Source organism: Gossypium hirsutum, chromosome D09, assembly GCF_007990345.1.
Source record: "Gossypium hirsutum isolate 1008001.06 chromosome D09, Gossypium_hirsutum_v2.1, whole genome shotgun sequence".
NCBI lineage: Eukaryota > Viridiplantae > Streptophyta > Magnoliopsida > Malvales > Malvaceae > Gossypium > Gossypium hirsutum.
This window is the reverse complement of record NC_053445.1, coordinates 53347732-53363356: the sequence shown is the minus strand read 5'-3', so window position 1 is coordinate 53363356 and position 15625 is coordinate 53347732. Positions and strand designations below refer to the sequence as shown.

General features: G+C 33.4%; 2 protein-coding genes across 2 annotated transcripts; one reads left to right on the top strand and one right to left on the bottom strand.

Moving 5' to 3' along the window:
• Nucleotides 1-6755: 6755 nt before the first annotated feature.
• LOC107926378 (60S ribosomal protein L29-1) lies at nt 6756-7402 on the top strand. Its single transcript, XM_016857223.2, has 3 exons — nt 6756-6830; nt 6935-7038; nt 7134-7402. Exons 2-3 carry the CDS (start codon nt 6937-6939, stop codon nt 7215-7217), a joined length of 186 nt encoding a protein of 61 aa, XP_016712712.2. The 5' UTR covers nt 6756-6830; nt 6935-6936; the 3' UTR covers nt 7218-7402.
• A 1114-nt stretch (nt 7403-8516) lies between these two features.
• LOC107926533 (dihydrolipoyl dehydrogenase 2, chloroplastic) lies at nt 8517-13240 on the bottom strand. Its single transcript, XM_016857411.2, has 15 exons — nt 12758-13240; nt 12219-12365; nt 11794-11928; nt 11585-11702; nt 10981-11105; nt 10621-10746; nt 10459-10539; nt 10188-10250; nt 10028-10102; nt 9870-9948; nt 9675-9775; nt 9453-9566; nt 9084-9197; nt 8930-9001; nt 8517-8849 (listed from the first exon to the last, which is right to left on the bottom strand). Exons 1-15 carry the CDS (start codon nt 13067-13069, stop codon nt 8796-8798), a joined length of 1716 nt encoding a protein of 571 aa, XP_016712900.1. The 5' UTR covers nt 13070-13240; the 3' UTR covers nt 8517-8795.
• Between the last annotated feature and the right edge of the window lie 2385 nt (nt 13241-15625).

Here is a 15625-nt window from a genome sequence, read left to right as displayed (position 1 = left end):
TTTTGAGTAGACGTTTCTGAGTAAATAGTGTCAAAAACGTTTTAAGCAAGATGCTTTGTCAGCAAAAGTACTGAAATCGCTCCCACGTGGACGCGCTTTTGCTACAGTAACGCATGTTTGGCCTGAGGCTATAAATGAGGCAAAAATTTTTCTCAGATTGCATAATTTACAGCAAAAATAATTTAGAGAGGCTAAGAAGGATAGAAATTAAATATGAGAGAACGTATTAGTGCTGTTATTTACTATGATGGTGAGGTTTGCCACACCGAGAACGGTGTTTTTTTATCGAAGAATACAGTGCGACTGGTTTTTAACCAGAACATAGATTTGACAGAACTTCGTAAAAGAATTAGGCGTAAAATATTCGGAACGACGCCAATGAAAGTTTAGTCTATTACGTATCGATTTTATTCTTCTGTTGATCTGGTGACATATGACTCGTTCGACATAAAAGGTGCTCGTAGCTTGGAGGCAGTGGTGCAAACTCATTTTGCTAATGGAGCACCTTATATTGAGCTATATGTACAATTTACATCGCCAAATGATGTACTTGCGACTGCTGTTCGAGAGGTATACACGACCCCTGCCTGACACTCGGTTAGTAGGTTACAAAACATGGAATAGCCCATATTTGGTAGCGATATGGAATGCACATCTCTTACAAGACACTCTGTCGGTGGATGGGACATGTACCTCTGTGGGTCAATGTTTGATGCTGAAAATATGTACTGGAAACAACATCAACTTCTAATGGTTGGCAATTTACATCCAATTAGAGACATTATGAAACGCCCAGCAGAAGGGATGATGTACTCCCTACAACGTCCATCGGTGAGGGGACCTCGTACGTTGCAGATAATAGTGGGTTAGAAGATGACTCCGATGTGGATCCACCTCGAGAGCCCGTGCCCGATGGTGCAGAAGTTGCATTATTTTCTAAACCGGAGCCTATTCCAACCGAACCTGAAGATGTTGAAGGGGGTTCAGATGAAGAAGAAAATTCACGATTCAGGGCATACTCACCTCCAACCCACATGCATAATGTCGATCTGTTTGCAGATGATGCGTTGGAGTTTCCAAATCTACCACACCGGTTGCGTGATCGTACAAGTTTGGTACTGGATTCTGGTGAATTTGAAGTTCGTAATCAGTTTTCCAACAAAGATAGTTTTATTGGTGCTTTGAAACAACATATCATCAATAACGGCGTTAACTACCACGTGGTTAAATCCAAAGCTGATAAGTTTGAGGGAAGTGTGCAGTGCAAGACGATACATGTTCATGGAAAATCTACGCCTCGTTGAGGAAAAGGACAAGGTTGTGGGAGATAAAAAAGTACAAAGGTCCACATACATGTGCTGCAGGTACAGTATTTAGGGTTGCTGAATAATACTGTTATTATGTAATGTTGCATTATTTAATGTCTTCCGTTTATAGGTATTTCACAATACCATCCCAAGATGGATTCAGCTATGTTAGCTAGCTTGATACTACCCAAGGTGAAGGCAGATCCCAAGACTTCAGTACCGGTATTAATTGCCAATATTCGTAGCCAAATGGGGTATACGCTCTCTTACCGCAAGGCTTGGATAGCTAAGAAGAAGGCATTGGAGAAAATGCATAGTGGATGGGACGCTTTATATAAAGAAATATGGCAGTGGTGTCAAGTGTTAGAGAGATACGTCTCAGGTTGCATAATAGACCTTGAAACGGAATATATGTACTACAACGGCCGATTGCTACGTGGATGCTAAGTGTTCAAACGTCTGTTTTGGACCTTTAAGCAATGCGGAGACGCATTTTCATATTGCAAGCCATTAGTACAAATTGATGGTACTTTTATGTTTAGTAGATATACTCATCGGCTATTGCTAGCAGTGGCACAGGATGACGGTGGGAGAATTCTTCCAATTGCGTTTGCAATAACACCGGGGGAGTCAGCTGATGATTGAGATTTCTTTCTATCTAGGTTAAGGAGGCATGTGTGCCCCCAACCTGATATCTGTGTTATTTCAGATCAGGGCACTGACATACTAGTTGCAATTGATCGACAGGAAAGCTTATGGCAACGCACACACTATCGGTATTGCATAAGGCACAATGCTTCCAACTACTACAGGCAATATCCATCTAAGAGTTTGGATTTTGGAAGTACTCATCCGGAATTACTGCCTGAATTACCGGATCCTCGTATGGTGTCTATTGAAACTATATGAACATGATGGAAATATTAATTATATACATAATACATAATACATAATACTAAATACTAAATGCTAAATACCAATCGACTAGCTCACGATGGAAATATCTATTTTATTTAATACTTACTTGTGCTTCCGACTGTAGGTCTAATAGAAGCCGTATATCTTCAAGAGAGGTAGGTAATCGAGCATAACTTGCCGAATGGTTCCAGCTAATTAAATAAATTTTTAGCATATTATTATATTTCAAATCTACGTAATAATTGTAAAATCTAATATAAAATTTACCTCGTTATGAGTGGGAATGTATATGGGTGGTCCACTCGAGGACGTAAAAATGGAAAGCAAAACCGTGCCCATGACTACAGTAGTGACAGGCAACCTCCAATTTTCGCTTTATTCGGTCGCGTCTCCTCGCACATCTCCCGGTACAATGTTGCCAACACGGCAGACCCCCAACCAAATTCACAATTGCTCTAAAATCAATGAGTTTCAGCAGCCATCTTAGATGTACAAGGTTCCGTGACAAGTCCGGCATCAGGTAACCTCTAATTATCTAAAGAATGTATGCTCGAGCATATCGGATTCTTTCTAGTTCGGTAGAATCATCATCCGGATTTGGGAATATGTCTTGTAACCAGCCCATCTCGATCCGACCTCTGTTAATATTCTCTGGAATAGTGCCCAAAAGCTCATAGCATACCCCTCCCCAATCACCAGATTGAACAGACCCGGTTGCGTACTCGTCCACCGGTAATCCCAATTGTAAATTCACATATTCCAAAGTGATAGTACACTCTCCACATGAAAGATGGAATATGTGCGTCTCAGGTCTCTACCTCTTAATCAACGCACTGATAAGTTTCGGGTCCAATTTGCATCCCTGGTCTACCGTCGCCACGTGCCAAAAACCTGCTTCCTGCAGGTAATTCTCTACCAACGGTGATGGAGGACCATGCATATTACGGATATAGCATTGCAATATCCGATCAACAGACTTTTATAAAAAATAATAAAATAAATAATAATTATTTAAAATTGCATAAATAAAAAAATATTAAATAATATTTAAAAATTAAATTTAACACTTACCATTTTCATTTGTTCGATGGATATGTGCTTGTCATCAAGACGAATTAATTCTCCGGCCATTGCTAAATTCGTACAAATTTTTACGATTTAAAAAAAATTCAAAACTTTTTTAAAAATAATTAAAAAATTAAAGCTTTTTAAAATAGGAATTTGAGAGGAAATTGAGAGAATATTAGAGAGAAATTGAGAGAAATGATTAAGTTGTGAAAAAAATGAAAGGGGAATTTTTATAGTTTTTTTTTTACTGTTGGGGGGACACCAACGGTCAAAAAAGCAGTTGTTGCTACTGTTCACGCGCGGGCAAAACGCATCCCCAAGGGAGCGTTGACGTGGCAAGAAAACGCGTTCTTGAGGGCGCACTTTCTGCCCACGTGGACAAAGCGCTTCCTTGAGGAAGCGTTTTCCTGCAACGTCACCTGACAACGCGCTGACGTGGACGCGCTTTCGAGGAATTGGATCATTCCGGTAATTAATTATTTACCGGGCTCATTTCAGTAAATTTATTAAAAATTTACTTTTAATGGTATTTTGCCATATTTTTACATAGTTTTTTAAACTCATATTGTGAATATTCTGTGAAGCTGCGGGGTGGTAGGATTTTAGTCTTTCTAAGAATGATTTTTTTTAGTTTGGTCCTTTTAAAATAATAAATTTACAAATTAATCAATAATAAATTATATTTTGATAAAAAATCCATTTAAAAAATAATGAAACTATAAAATAACATTTAAAATTTGTATAAAATATTTGTGAGATAATAGGTGATATGAAGGTATCAGGTATGGGTTTGCAGACATTGGCAGCCAATCCCAGCTGTTTTCTTGCTAAATTCAAAGCAACATGTATTTTATGGATATTGTGGGGTTTAAATAATTAGGTTTTAAATTGACACCCCAAATGTGACACTTGACAATTTGCATGCAAAAGACTGGCTAACGATTGGTTCTAAATGGGACCAACATTGGGTCTTTAACTACCCTAGAAAATCTGAACAATTTTAGGATGAGATTGAATTAACTTATCCAACATTTATTTTAGGGTTAAACATCCCCAATTCAGACTTTAATTGGATTCCCGATGTCTAACCAATTATTTATATTTATCGTATAAACAACTGGAATTTATTGTATTAAATACATAGAGCTATCTTAGATTTGTTAAGATTGACTATATCTATTTTTTTAATACATTAGACACAAATTGTCTATGTAATTGATATATATATTTTAAAATTTTGATTTACGTGTTTTAAATATGTTTCATATTACATTCGAGTTGATGAAAGAATCTGATTAATACAATATTTACATTTTAAGAACTCAATTAAAACATTTCAAACTTCAGAAATTAAATTAAAATTCAAACCATAAATTGAGGACATAAGGTGTTATTAACCCTTTGTGGAACTAAAATCAATTTAGACGGTATCATCATTTTCCTTTCAATTAGGTGGAAGTTGATAAAACTAAATGTTTTGAATTGAAATTTGGGGAATTGAGATTTCAATAATAGTCACATAAAAAAATATAAATTATATAATAATTAATAAATAGAACATTCTTATCCTTAAAATAATAATAATTAAGTGACGTACAGAAATGGCACTCTTGACTCTTGAGTCTTGTCTGCTTATTTTCATCAATTCCTATCTTATCTTTCCTTTTTTTTTTTCAAAAAATAGTTTATTAATAATTAAATTTAATCGTATGAAATAATAATTCATATATTTTATACACTGTTAATCGAATTTATGTTGTCGTCTGTGTGTGTGGCTTTTTTTTCTTTTTATAAGTAAACATGATAATATCCTAAACCTACAAATTGAGTGTTTGCTTAAATTATAAGCATAATGTTCTTTTTTAACATACATAGCCACACGCATGGTTATTTGTTAGTGAATTAAATTATTAAATTTTTTATAAATAAATAGTTTCATAAGTTTTTATATCTTTTGAAAATTAGGAATTTAGTTCATGTATTTATATTTTATGAAATTTATTTTCTCTACTTTTAAGATTTTAAAATTAAAGTCCAATGGTCAACACCGTTCTTTTTCTGTTAAAATATATTACAAATAAAAAAAAATACATACTTGGCAGCTATGTAATTAAATAAATGACTTTGTAATTACCTTGAATTTAATAATATTAACAATTGAATATGAATTTTAAAATCTGAAAAAGTATAGACACTAAATTCTTAATTTTCAAAAAAATATTATTAATTTTAGGTTTAAACTCTAGATAAAAATAAAGGCATTATAATATAAAAAAAAATATGAAAATGAAAATGAAAATAATTATTAAACTTGACATGCCACGTCTGCTTGTATATATCTTTGGCAATCATTAGCAATATTGAGTTCAACAGATTTTTGAATCAGATCTAAGTAAGAATAATAACAAAAAATCGAAATCATAAATTTTTTATTATAAAATATGATTTAATTAAATTTTCAGTTATATATTTGAAGTAAGTTATTTTTGGAATTAAGTAAAATAAATAAAATAATATGTTATATGTAAAAGTAAACTTTCCTCCTTTTCTTTGAATCCAAAAATTACCAATCGAATATCCGTAAATATTTGAATCTGTACTATCCATTGTTATCTCTACTCAAATTTAGATATTCAAGTATTCTTAATATGGTTAAAATATGTCATAAATTTTTTTTTAAATAATTAAGAATTTAGTCCTTGTATTTATGTTTTATGGAATTCATTTTACATGTTATCAATTGAATTTTTATCATTAAATCAAAAGAGCAAAGAGATTAAATTTATTAGATTAAAAGTGGAGGGGCTGAATTTTAAATATGCAAAAAAAAGGGTAGGGATTAAAATAATAAACATAAGTGAGAAATGACAACTAGAATAAGATTCTATCAACAAGCAAAACTTTCAAGCAAAACTTTGTTCAATTTGCGTACAAGTTTAAATCTTATCAATTTTATCTTTCTTCTTTTCTTAATATTATAATGATATAGAAAGGATTATAGGTGGGGGCAAAGCTAGAAATTATTTTTGGGATAAAATTGGGTTATGTAATTTTATAAGAATTAAAATGTAATTTTATAATTACATTAGCTTATATCATTATAATTTTTAAAGGATTAAATTAAAAATTTATCATTTTAAATGACTGAAATGTATTTTAATCATTTACTAAATTATAATTTTATAAAATTTAAAGGGACTAATGTGACATTTTTCCCATTCTAGGGAAGGGCCGACCCCTGCCGCCCCTGATTACAGGCATGGTCATTAGAATCCGATTTGGTCCAATTAATTCAACCGCTAGGAGGAAGATTGAATTGCTTCAATATTTGTATCGGCCTATAATGTTTGGGCTTCAAATGAAAAGCTTAATAAACATAAAAAATAAGCCCAAAAAATTGAGGGCAATTTCGTTATTAAACATAAAAAACTAGGGTTTCAAATCTTTTTTCCAAATAAAAGGGGCAAAAATTTATTACTTTTATTTCTTTTCACCATTCAAAAAACCCAGTGAGTGCCGCAGCTTCTCTCTACTCTGGTAAGCTTCTTATTGCAATTTAATGTGAAAAAATAAAAGCATTAATTTCTCTACAAAAATCAAGTTAACACCATCTTTTTGTTTTTGGATTTGGGGTTTTGCAGTAATGGCGAAGTCAAAGAATCACACGGCTCACAACCAATCTTACAAGGCTCACAAGAATGGAATCAAGAAACCCAAGAGGCACCGCCACACTTCCACCAAAGGGGTATGTATTTAGCTTTTTTTAATCGATTTATGTGAAGTTTGCTTGATTTCCTTCAAATTTTTTAATAAAAGATTGTATTTTTTTTTCATTTATAGATGGATCCTAAGTTCTTGAGGAACCAAAGGTATGCAAGGAAACACAACAAGAAGAATGGAGAATCAGCCAATGAAGAAGAGTAGGCTTTTAGTGGGGTAAAAGAAAATTCTAGCCTGGGTTAGGGTTTTCTAATTATGGTTGTTTTGTTTGTTTCAATGGAAATTAGGGTTTTGTTTTTTTCAACATTAGCACTATTTTGATGATTATCTTTGTTATAAAATATTTGAAGCTTTGAGCTTATCAATATTGAGAACATGTTTCGAGTTTATCTACTGTTTTCTTTTTAATGTTAAAAGTACCAATTCATTGAATTGGCATTGGAATTTGGGTTCTTTTAGCTGTGGATGATCATGATGTTTGGTTTACACTTCAATTTTAGTGGATATATAAATTTCATTTCTAAATAGGGGCGTCGGTTGAAGTTGTTGAGTCGAAAATTGAAGATCAGTTTAACCAATATTATAAAATTGGAGAGAGATTGAATCGGAGTAAAAACCAGTCGAATCAAGCAAAAATCAATTAAGATGTATTTTTAATAAAATGAATGACTATGATGTATTGTATTGATAGGATTGGGAATTAATCAGTTTGACTTAATAACATAGTTAAGAAATTTGAAAAAAATAAATTTCAAATTAGATTGTAAAAATTGAGTTGTTTGAATTTTAGAATCAATTTGAAAAAATGATTTGAGTTAATGAATTGTGAGTTGTAATGAATTTTATGATTAAGGTATTTTTCATGATTATTTTAATGTGATTAATCTTTTAAGGTTATATGGTTGCTTTTTTTAATAATATTTAGATAAAAATTAATTCTTTTCATATTTGTGATTGTCTTTTTTATTATCTTATTGGGTTCGTAAATTTTTCATCTAACAATGTATCTTTAGGATTTAAACTCACACCCTCTTACTACAATATATCTTATTACTATTGCAACCAGCAACTCTAATTCAACTTATATCTTGTGCATTGTACATTGTAATATAGAGAATTGACATTTATGGTTAGTCGCAGGCCATGAAGCAAAACAGTTTTTGTTGATTTCTCGATATAATAATTATTTGAATTGAATTAGAAATTGATTAGAGTATTGAATGACGAAAATCATTGAATCAGTTAATTTAAAAATCAATACAAATCAACTGAAAGAACAAAAAACCAATTGAAGCAAAACAATAGCTTGACCACCAGCTTTTCAAAGCATTTCATTTGTTCACCGACATAAATTAGATTTAGAACCACTTGGTAGAATTGTGCATTTCGTTTGTTCATGGCATGAATGCAGGCATTAGGTTAAATCACATGTTAAGAAGGCTAGAATTAATTTGCAAAGACATGATATTCAAATAAATTGTAAATGCAAAAATCCTTTCAAAATGAAATAAAAAATTTAAGTATAATTTATTTCACGAACATCAAGGAATACAATTTTCCAAAATGGATAAATAAAAATATCGGCACAGCTATATCTGCATTGCTTTTGAAAATAACTTAACAAACGACGAGACTATGTTGTAAAAAGCTTCGGGCACAACGATCATCTTAGATTTATAAGTAAATTCCTCCGTGATGTTTCTTGATAGTCTCTAATACAAGCAAAGTTCTTCAAAAATTTTATACCTTTTTTTTTTAATTCGAAAAGTGTCGATTAAGGGTTTAGACTGCAACCGGTTCACTTACTGGACCGTGGCTCAAAGCAGCAGCTTTAACCTGGTTTGAATGTGGGGAAAATATGAACTTGCCGTGAAATTGAAAACGGTTAACGGGAAAAATATATATCAGAAACTCACTTTGGCTGATTTAAATAGTTCGTCCAGAACTTCAGAAAGTGTTGGATGCGCGTGAACGGCGAATTTTATGTCCTGCGTGATGGGAGGAAAGGGTCTTAATTACAAGATCGAATGTGGTTAAAAAAATGAGTTGGTTTTTGTACCGAAGACAAACCTGGATACGTGTTCCTAAAGCTATGGCATTTGATGCTTCATGTATGAGGTCTGCTGCATGTAAGCCAAATATATGAACTCCGAGTATCTCGCCATTGTCGGGTCTGTATATCAACTGCATGGATATATAACATGGGTAGAAGTTAGCAACTGTACTGATAGACAACGATGATGTTTAAGAGAAAAGAAAAGGATGCGGAGAAACCGTGTTTTTTTTTATCGTTTTTAAGAGTTTGATAAGATATTTGTTTCAAGCATTTTTTGTAAAATCGGGAGACCAACTTTTCTACAACAGACGGAGAACCTCATGGACTAAAAGAAAACAAGTCAATTTTGCTTATTGGTTTAGACAAGTGTGAAGAGAAATAACCTTAGCAAGTCCCTCCCCTTCATTTTCGGCAAGTGCCTTCGTGTTAGCCTTGAAACTTGTTTTGGCAACGCCTACTTCAAATCCTTCCTTCTGGGCTTTCTCCCTTGCTTGAGGCTGTGAATTAAAAGCATGTCAAAATTTGAACACCATGCACACAATCTTTTATCCAGCAATTTAAACTTGATAATGAATAAAAAGAACAAGGGTGTTTGTAAGGCTTACCTCTGTTAACCCAACCATACTTATTTCAGGGTGAGTGAAGCAGGCTGCGGGGATGCTAAGGTGATTAAGCACATGATCTCGTCCTGTCACTTGTTCCACCACTGATAAGATAGTTTTAAGGGAAGAAAAAATGAGGTGGATCTAAACGAAAATATTGTCTTGAATTAGTAAAGAATAAAGTTAGCAGGCACTTACCTGAAATTCCTTGTGCACTTGCTGCATGAGCAAGCATCATTTTACCGTTTGCATCACCAATGCAGTACAAATGAGGAACCTAACACTCAAATGCCAGATTAGCATTAACTAGGAGTTGTGTGGGAGAATATATAGCCGGAACAAAGTTTAAAACTAACCAGATTGCCATTTGTGTCAATTACTCGCATCCTCTCATCAACAGGCACGAAACCCCTTTGTGTTACTACATTAACCTGGAAAAAAAAAGAATACGAAAGTTTTAATCCATTTCCTTTTAGTGGACAGTTTCATATTACAGTATTCATCAAGAAGACCTACATTCTCCAAGCCGAGACCATTGGTGAATGGTGCCCTTCCGGTTGCAATTAAGGCTGCATCTACCTGGAGTAGAACGGGGAAAAATGTCACTTTAACAGATGCCATTGAGCAATGCCAAGCAGGTATGCTACTTAAGAAACAGGAAAAGCATCATAAGCCGACAATTTTTGTGCATGATGGCATTGTCTACAGAGGAAATATGCTGCTATAACTAGCAAACAAGAAAAGGCAGATACCGGAGTTTCCATTGAAAAGTGTACAATGGACATACCTCCAAGGTGTCCTTGGGCTCCTTGGTCTTGGCATCAATAAGCTCAATAATGACAGGTTTTCCATCCTTTGCAGGAGTGATCTAAATAAAAACCAAGGAAACTCAGTCATCGATTAATCTAACAGCCACCCAAAGTACACACAAATCTAAACAATATATTACCTTTGTTGCAAATACTCCTGTATGATAGTCAATTTTCCTAGGGTTGATCAACACCCTTTGAGCCAGCTTACCGATCTCAGGATCAAATCCAGGCATAAGTTGATCTAGAGCTTCAATAAAGGTGACCTGCATAAACCTGTTATGTAAACTTTGTTGCCTTGGAATAAAAGAACAAGGACATATTGCAGTAACTTAGGAATTAGGATAAAACATAATGAAGGTCTGTAACTAGGATAAAACAGATGGTGTGGAAACTTAATGTGAAACATAACGTAAATTTACAGTATTTTAATCCTCAAAGCAAGATTCCTACATTCATTTCATATAAAATAAGAAGAAGAAAAAAGAACATGGTGTCACCTCACTTCCAAGTGCAGTGTATACATCACTGAATTCAAGACCAATATAACCACTTCCTACAATCGCAATCCAATCAGGAACAGACTCCAATTTCAGGGCATGGTCACTGGTAATAACAGTCTTCCCTGCAGGTTATCACTGAATGATTAGAAAAAAATCCTAGAATACTAATAAAACAGAAAATCATTGCTGTATGATCACATCCTTCTATAAATGTTGAACTCAAAAAGTTTATTTCCGGCTGGTTGATAAACTCAAACTACATGTATATTTAGCAGATGCAAATTTCCATCTGTTTGACTGTAATTGAATAACTAGGAGTTTGTTATCTAAACTTTATACCCACATTTCACTTAATAAAACTGATGCACATGTCTTTGTTATATGACATATGACCATCCAAAAATCTCATGCAAATTGCTCCATCAAGGGAGAAAAGGGTAAAAGAAGATGATGACAGACAATAAAAGGAGTATCATGGGTAGTAAAACTCTAACAAGTGCCTGAGCAGTCTTGAACACCCAGATTTCTTTTGATCAAACATTTAAAGAAAAAGTAGACCATAGAGACAGATTAAAGAGAAGAAAATGAAAAAATCTCATACCATCAACTTCAATGCCCTTGGGAACAAAGGGGACAGAACCCGTGGCAATGATTATATTTTTTGCAGTTACTATGTTATCAGGAAAACCAACCTTCCCATATTTCACTTTTTGAGGACCCTGAGTACACATACAAAATGTAAGGATACCAGAGATTACAGAAAATTGCAGAATACACATTTTGTTACAGGATATATATGTTAGGCTTTACCACAATGGTACCAACACCGGTCAATATGTCTACTCCAAGCGCCTTCATTGAGTTAGTCAAATTGCTTCGAATCTTCGAAGCAAGATTATTTGCATGGTCAGCAACTCCCTGTCTGTCGTACCCAGCAGCAGACACCTACCATGTGTAACATGAAGATCAGGAGAAAAGGAAATGATAAGAGGTTATTACAGAATGTGAAAATAGTCAAGAAACCACAGTTCGCCATATTATAGCTTAAGAAACTTCATGACATGGAATCTTGTTGGTCAGCAGCAGAGATATATGTTAGTCATTTAGTTGCACCATAAACACATGCTGAACCTAGAAACTAATTTTAAATGCAAATGCTAATTTCTTTCAAACTAATGTTGTGTGCTTCGGCTTAAGTTCTCAAATAACCGATCACAACAATTCAATCCTATTACCTGCAAACCCAAAGCCTTCATGTGATGCTCACTCTGAAGTTCACGCATTTTACCACTCACAGCCAAGAGAGCTTTCGAAGGAACACAACCTCTGTTCACACACGTTCCTCCCACCACATCTCCTTCGATAATAGCAGTTTTCAATCCCTGCAAAAAGCAAAGCAGAAAAAATAAATATTCTATTTCAAACATTGAGTAGAAACCGCTTATTACTACACAATAATTACACTCAAACGAAATCAATGTCTTCTAAAAGCGAGTATTAATTGCTTGAAAGACCGTTATAAACAATACATTCACAAGGAAATCCACCATTGATCTTCACTTAACGCAAGTAAGCCAACGATTAATAACTAAAAACTAGGAAGCTTCTTTAGATTCTGAAGTAAAAATTAAATGACAGAATAAGCAAGCCAAGTTTGAATAATTATCCACTTCTAGAAAAAAGACAGAAAAATGATCTCAGTAAGTTTCAGCTGAAACTACAAGGATAAATAGTTTCAATTTTAAGTGAAAAAAAAAACAAAGGATCAAACTACCTTCTCGACGGCATGCAACGCAGCTCCATGTCCACCGACGCCGGCACCGATGATAATCAAATCATAATCGAACGATTTCGGAGGACTTCCGTTGCTTTCAGCGGAAGCAGAGACTTTCTTAGAATGTCCACGACTCGAGAAACGAACTCGGCCAGAACTCGAGTGAGTCAAACCAGAGAAACCGAAGGCTTCCTTTCTAAGTCCGCAGAAACGGAGATTGATCGGCTTGGATATAGCTAAAGCAGGAGAACAAGAATCGAAAATGTAATTCGATCTAGGAACTCCAGTAGCTTGAAAGCAAATAGAATGCATTTTCTTGTTTTTTTAAACCTGTTTGGCAAGAGGAAAAATGAGAGAGAAATGGAGAGAAAAAAGAGGGAATGCTTTATTTGGGTGAAAGAAAAAAAGAGAGATCTGAGGAGAAATATAGAGACAGTGAGAAATGTGTTCTGCTTTGTTAAGTCCGTTGGCAAGAAGAGTTAGGAGAGGGAGGCGGATTTATCAAAGTCTGGGTTGATAAACCACCTTATTTTTGGTTTAATTGTAGTTTTAATCCCTCTAATATGTTGAAATTTATGAGTTAATTCTGATTTTAATCCCTCTATTACTTTGAAATTTAATCTTTTTTACAATGTTTTGACGCTCGAACCAGCCAGATCACTGGTTCAATCTTCGGTCCAATAATAATTAAAATAAAATTAAAATTCATAAAAAAATTTATAAATTTATATCTTAGTTCATTGGTCAAATTTTTTGTTTTAGTTTCCGTTTTTTATTGATTCTGAGTGGTTCATTCAAAGGTTAGTCTAATCCATTGCTTAGACTCATATATCAATTAATTCTCGATTCAACCGATAATTTAGTCCTATTCCAACAATACATTTTTAGACTATTTATAGGTTGAGTGCAATGTTATCATTATCGTATTAATAAATGTATCCTTTTTTTATTTTAATGTAGATAAGTATTAGAACCATTGTATTTTAATATGTTGTTTTGATTAAACCAAAATGTATAAAATATATTAAATAAATAATTTGATAATATTCATTTGGCTGAATTAATCGAAATAAAACTATAAAAAATTGTATTATTAATTATTAAGTTTGTTTAATTTGGTTCGAACCAAATTAAACAATGCAAAAAAATATTAACCGACCGATTAACCGAATTAGATCGATTTAATCGGTTAATTTGATTTTAACCGAATTTTAAACGCCCCTATCGTCCACCATCCCATCCGCGGTGATGTTTGCTGTGGGTTGGGGTCCTGACCGAAAAACTTTTTACTCTCAATGCTTGGCACCCTGATTCTTCTCCGTGGAAGCACCTTCCTCCAGAATTATCCGGTGTGTATCCAAGTTTGTCATCTGTCTGATCCTGCACTGTTCTGCGGCTCGTTCTCAACTTTGATGAGGCGGTAAGTGTTCCCGACCAATGGTTTGCTAATATCGACGAACATCGCGCTGTGTACTGCTGCTAACGGTGGTATATGCCGTAAATTTCTAAAATTGTAAATATTTGGAGAACCTAAAACCGGAATAGATTGAATCTTGACTTCGAAAACATTAAATTGAAAAATTCGAGCTGCTGAACCTAAAGTTTCCAAAGTAAATTAAGATTCTAGCTGTTATAGTCATAGTTTCTCTGAAAGATTCATTTTTAGGGAATTACCACATATACCAGCGTTAGCATCAGTACACAGAACGTCATGTTCGTTGATCTCAGCAAACCATGTGTCAGGAACACCTGGTGCATGATATAGACACGCACTGAATGATGATGGCGGAAAGTGTTTGCAGGAAGAAGAATCGAGGTGCCGGCCATAGACAGTTAAAAGATTCTCAACATAGGATCCCAACCCACCACAAACATCTGCACGAATGGAATAGTCGAAGGCAAGAAATCAGACACCAGCGGGGATGAATCCTGAGCAAAAGTCCGTATGAAATGTTGTTAGCTAACAACCACATAAGCTGCAGCAGCAACGTAGGAGTAAATAATTAACGCGACCACCACAATCATTTTATTGCTTCAAAAAAGAATTAAGAAACAAGATTAAATAACAAAGCGATTAGAAAAGAGAGCACATGACGATTAAAAAAGAATAAACTTAATAACAATAGCCTTATGGCTACGGTAAAGATCGTGGTGTCGAAAAATACGATTTCAAAATCTAATTTCTATAAATTGAATCCGTAAAGATGAAATATAAAGATTAACGAAATTATTATCAACATATATTGAAATTCAATTAAGTAATTTAATTAAAAAATAATTAATTAAAGTTCAGAAATTAATTTGTAAAATTCAAACCTTTTTGAATTTTGATTAAGAAACTTAGATAGCCGTTAAAATGATTATTTAACCATTATTTAATATGAATTATTAGATGATGATGGTTAATTCCATTAAGATTTAATTATAATTAAAATAATCATAATAATTTCTTAATTAACTAATTGATTAAGATTAATTATAATATAATCTAAGAATATAAGTTAACTTAGTGGAGATGACAACATATCATTTTCTTCTTCAACTGCTCAACCGTCAAAAACAAAGAAAAATCACCATTTTTTTAAAGCTTGCACTCGACCATCAATTTGTAAGTTAGTTAAGTCATTTTTCTTGTAATTTTCATAAATTTATGATTACAAGTGCTTGATTTAACTAACTTGTTATCAATTTGTTCAATTATTAAGTTTTTAGAAAATTACCATTAGAAATAAATTGGTGATTTTGGGTTTAATTTGAAGGAATTGATAAACTTTGTACCATTATGGACTAAATTAAATAAATTAAAAACCTCTTATAAAATGATGCTATAAATAAAAAATATAAAGTCCCTAAAGAAAGAATGTGAAA

Excerpts from the sequence above, each read along its gene's own strand:
- LOC107926378 (XM_016857223.2), top strand. The coding sequence starts at position 6,937 with ATGGCGAAGTCAAAGAATCACACGGCTCACAACCAATCTTACAAGGCT. Across the intron at positions 7,039-7,133 it reads GCCACACTTCCACCAAAGGG|ATGGATCCTAAGTTCTTGAG; the intron begins GTATGTATTTAG and ends TTTCATTTATAG.
- LOC107926533 (XM_016857411.2), bottom strand. The coding sequence starts at position 13,069 with ATGCATTCTATTTGCTTTCAAGCTACTGGAGTTCCTAGATCGAATTAC. Across the intron at positions 9,567-9,674 it reads GTATGGTTGGGTTAACAGAG|CCTCAAGCAAGGGAGAAAGC; the intron begins GTAAGCCTTACA and ends TTTAATTCACAG. Across the intron at positions 8,850-8,929 it reads AACTATTTAAATCAGCCAAA|GTTAAAGCTGCTGCTTTGAG; the intron begins GTGAGTTTCTGA and ends CATTCAAACCAG.